General features: G+C 37.3%; 1 protein-coding gene across 1 annotated transcript; it reads left to right on the top strand.

The window, feature by feature from the left end:
• Window positions 1-407: 407 nt before the first annotated feature.
• LOC109008587 lies at window positions 408-1534 on the top strand. Its single transcript, XM_018988748.2, has one exon. The coding sequence runs from the start codon at window positions 458-460 to the stop codon at window positions 1064-1066; it is 609 nt and encodes a 202-aa protein (XP_018844293.1). The 5' UTR covers window positions 408-457; the 3' UTR covers window positions 1067-1534.
• The last annotated feature ends 2421 nt before the right edge of the window (window positions 1535-3955 follow it).

The following is a 3955-nucleotide window of genomic DNA, read 5'->3' as shown; positions in this document are numbered from 1 at the left end:
TTATTTTTGAATTAATTTTTTTTTATCAACCTAATTATCCAACAAACACATTTTGACAACCATTCTTCTACCCAACAATCATATATAGAATTTATCAACACATTTACAATTCTTTCATCCAACAAACATATTACCAATATTTCTTCTACCCAATTGTCATATCTAAAATTCTTGAAATCAACAAACACTTTCACAAACCCTTCTTCTCTACCTCACATCTACAATTCTAAAAGCTAACAAACACATTCATTCCACCATGCACAATATCAAGCATTCATATAATTCTTGAAACCAACAAGTAGATGGTGCCAACCATTCTTCTTTTACCAAGTTTTTTAGTTACAACTAATAGTCTCGGATTAAGCCCTATAAATAGATCCATCCTCTCATTACTTCCACTCATCAAAAACCAATCTTTCTTCTTTCATTCCATCAAATTTTGTTCTCCCAATTCCCTATGGATCCCTTTGAGAGTATTGATCCTATGGAAGATGAAGATTATTTTGATCACGAGGAGTATATGATACAAGCAATGGCCCTACATAGACAACAACATGCAGCCGAGGGATCATCTGCTTCACGTCGTCGTAATTCTCAACCTCGCATGTTCATCCGACGTAATCCATTGGAAGGTCATGAGCGCCTTTGGAATGATTACTTTGCTGAGCCGTCAATATATCCGCCAAATGTTTTTAGGAGGAGGTTTCGAATGCATCATAATCTTTTTTTACGCATACATTCTGCAGTTGAAGCTCACGATGATTATTTTGTCCAAAAAAGAGACGCCAGTAGGAGACTTGGATTGTCCTCCCTTCAAAAGATAACTGCAGCAATTAGGATGCTTGCATATGGGGTTACGGCAGATCTTATGGACGAGTATGTAAGAATTGGAGAAAGCACCGCACGATTGAGTATGAAGAAATTTGTAAAGGCGATCGTGTCAATTTTTGGGGGTGAGTACTTGAGGTCTCCAACCAACAGTGATATAGCGAGGTTACTAGAAGTCGGACAAAACCGTGGGTTTCCAGGAATGTTGGGTAGCATTGATTGCATGCACTGGAAATGAAAGAACTGTCCTAGTGCTTGGAAATGTATGTATTCTGGTCACGTAAATGAACCAACTATTATTTTGGAGGCTGTTGCATCTTATGATCTTTGGATATGGCATACTTTTTTTGATTTGCCTGGGTCTCATAATGACATCAATGTACTCGATCGATCTTCTGTTTTTGCTACGTTGGCCGAAGGTCATGCTCCTCCGTGCAACTACACAATCAATGGTCACGAATACACAATGGGATATTATCTTGCTGATGGTATATATCCTTCATGGGCAACATTAGTGAAGACAATTCCTGCTCCACATGGAAAAAAGAAAAAACATTTTGCTACTTGTCAGGAGTCTGCAAGGAAAGATGTGGAGTGAGCCTTCGGAGTACTCCAAGCTAGATTTGCAATTGTGCGTGGACCTGCTAGGTATTTTCAGCCCCGAGTTCTAAAAGACATTATGTACACATGCATTATCTTGCACAATATGATCGTTGAAAATGAGCGTCATCAATATCTCGGGGTTGACCAGTTTATTTACGAATCCAATGATGATACTCCACATGAGCCAATTAACCGCGATAATATACCTGAATTCATGGAGTTCATTGCGCAACATCATCGAATTAGAGATAGAGGCACGCATTCTCAACTCCAAGCTGACCTTATCGAGCATTTATGGAATTTGCATGGCCGCTCATAATTTACGAGTTATGAAGTTTATTGCCGTTGTTTATTGTCGAGTACCCGTGGAATATGCATGGAGTTCACTGTTGTTGTTTATGACTATTAAATAAGTTTATTAGTTATGATGTGTCGTTGTTTATTGTTTTAAAGCTTTTTATTAGAATATTGTTTTAAAGCTTTTTAAAAACAATATGAATGTCATCTGGAGTATTGATGTTTTTGGAATATGAATGTCATTTGGAATATTGCAAATTCATATTCATGCTTAAAAAAAATATATAAAAGACAATGCACATTCTGTGGTTGCATTGTTTATTTTTAATTTTATCATTGTTGCATTGTTTATTTTATCATTTTAAGAAAATATATAAAAGACAATGCACATTCCTTCGGCTAATATGCCAAAGTATGATACAAGTGGGGGAATAAAGAAAAGACCATTATTTTATCCTGTCCTGTTTTGTCCTATATACTTTTATCATGGAATAGTCAAAAGGTGACAAAATGTACCAGGTTTTTAACTACAAGACAAGCAACAAACTGAGGGAAGAAGAGAACGAAATAAGACATACCTACTATAGCTATTTTCAAACCAAACAAGTTACTAGGCAGATTACATTACTGGCTGTCCAGCCTCAATAAAATAAAATGACTATTCCACAACAACATCAACTAACATTCAAGAGACTGCTGGCTGTCCAGCCTCAACAAAATAAAGTCTCTAAAATCCACAACAACATCAACTAACATTCACATTACAAGTGGTTGTCCAGCCTCAACAAAATAAAGTCTCTAATCCACAACAACATCAACTAACATTCACATTATAAGTGGTTGTCCAGCCTCAATAAAATAAAGTCTCTAAAATCCACAACAACATCAACTAACATGAGCCAATTTCAAGTGGCTGTCCAGCCTCAACAAAATAAAGTCTCTAATCCACAACAATATCAACTAACATTACATTACAAGTGGCTGTCCAGCCTCAACAAAATAAAATCTCTAATCCACAAAAACATCAACTAACTGCCCAATCATTTATTTAAAACAAAACGAATTCAGTAGTACTAGTGGCTGCCCAGCCACATGTTTTGGATATACATGTGGCTGCTCAGCCACTAAATACTGGAATTTTGGGTTGTAAATGAACCAACAGTTACACACCTCCATGAGGTATGGATGGAGATGTGTCGAATGTACCTTCGAAATTATTCAAAGAGTCCTCATAAATTTTCTTCTGAATATTCAGGAAATAGGCTTGTTGCATGACGGTCATATTAGAAAGATCCTTACTCATGATCTCCGCCTCGAACTTCCTCTTATCAAGTTCTAGTTGTGCACCTCTCACTTCATCAGCCTTCATCACCCATGCTTTCCTCTCTCCCATGAACAGTTGCCTATCAGCGGTCATTTTTTCTAACGCACCGTTGAAGTCAGCATCACATGATTCCTGGCCCTTCCGCTTCCTCAAGTTATCTTTTTCAAGTTTTTTGCCTGGAGGCTTCTCAACATTCTCCTCCACAACGTCATCGGGAACTTCAAGAGACTGCTCATTGGCTGGACGTTTATCAGGTGATTTTCTCCTTATATTCAGATTGTTCATGTGTTGCTGCCATTTGGGTTGGTGTCTCAATTGACACCAACAATGCTCCACTGTGAAATTCCCCTTCTCTATGTCTTTGTACATTATTTTAGCTTTTTCAATCTGAAAAATTGAAGGAATATTGTCAAAAAAATAAATAATAGATAAAAAATACATTATTTAAAAGAAAATGGTACATACCTTGTCTTGCTCGGTTGTACCACTTGAGTGCAATGATTCTACTTGAGCTAGAAATGCACAAAACTTGTTTGTGCATTTCTGGATCATTGACCAACGATTGATCAATGACCTTATCGAACGATTTGCAGTATTTGGTTTTTTATACTCGTGTTAAAACTCAGAAATTATGTCCCACATTTGAGTGGCTTTTTGATCGGTACCCCGTATGGCATCAATGCTAATGTTGAGTCAACCGAAGACAAGTAAGTTATCCTCCTCAACAGTGAAAGATGCACCTCTCTGAACTTTTTTTGGAGGAGGCCTCTTTTCACCGTGAAGGGGAGTTGTTTGGATCATAACATTAGAATATTGCTCATATGTTAGAGTGCAACCTTCTCCTCCACTTTGTAAGAGAGTGGTGAAGAAGAGATCCTCCTTTGATGGACTGCCCATCCTTTA

Source organism: Juglans regia, chromosome 5, assembly GCF_001411555.2.
Source record: "Juglans regia cultivar Chandler chromosome 5, Walnut 2.0, whole genome shotgun sequence".
Classification (NCBI taxonomy): Eukaryota; Viridiplantae; Streptophyta; class Magnoliopsida; order Fagales; family Juglandaceae; genus Juglans; species Juglans regia.
This window is presented reverse-complemented; position numbering and strand designations above follow the sequence as displayed.

Coding starts and splice junctions, on each gene's coding strand:
- LOC109008587 (XM_018988748.2), top strand. CDS start 458: ATGGATCCCTTTGAGAGTATTGATCCTATGGAAGATGAAGATTATTTT.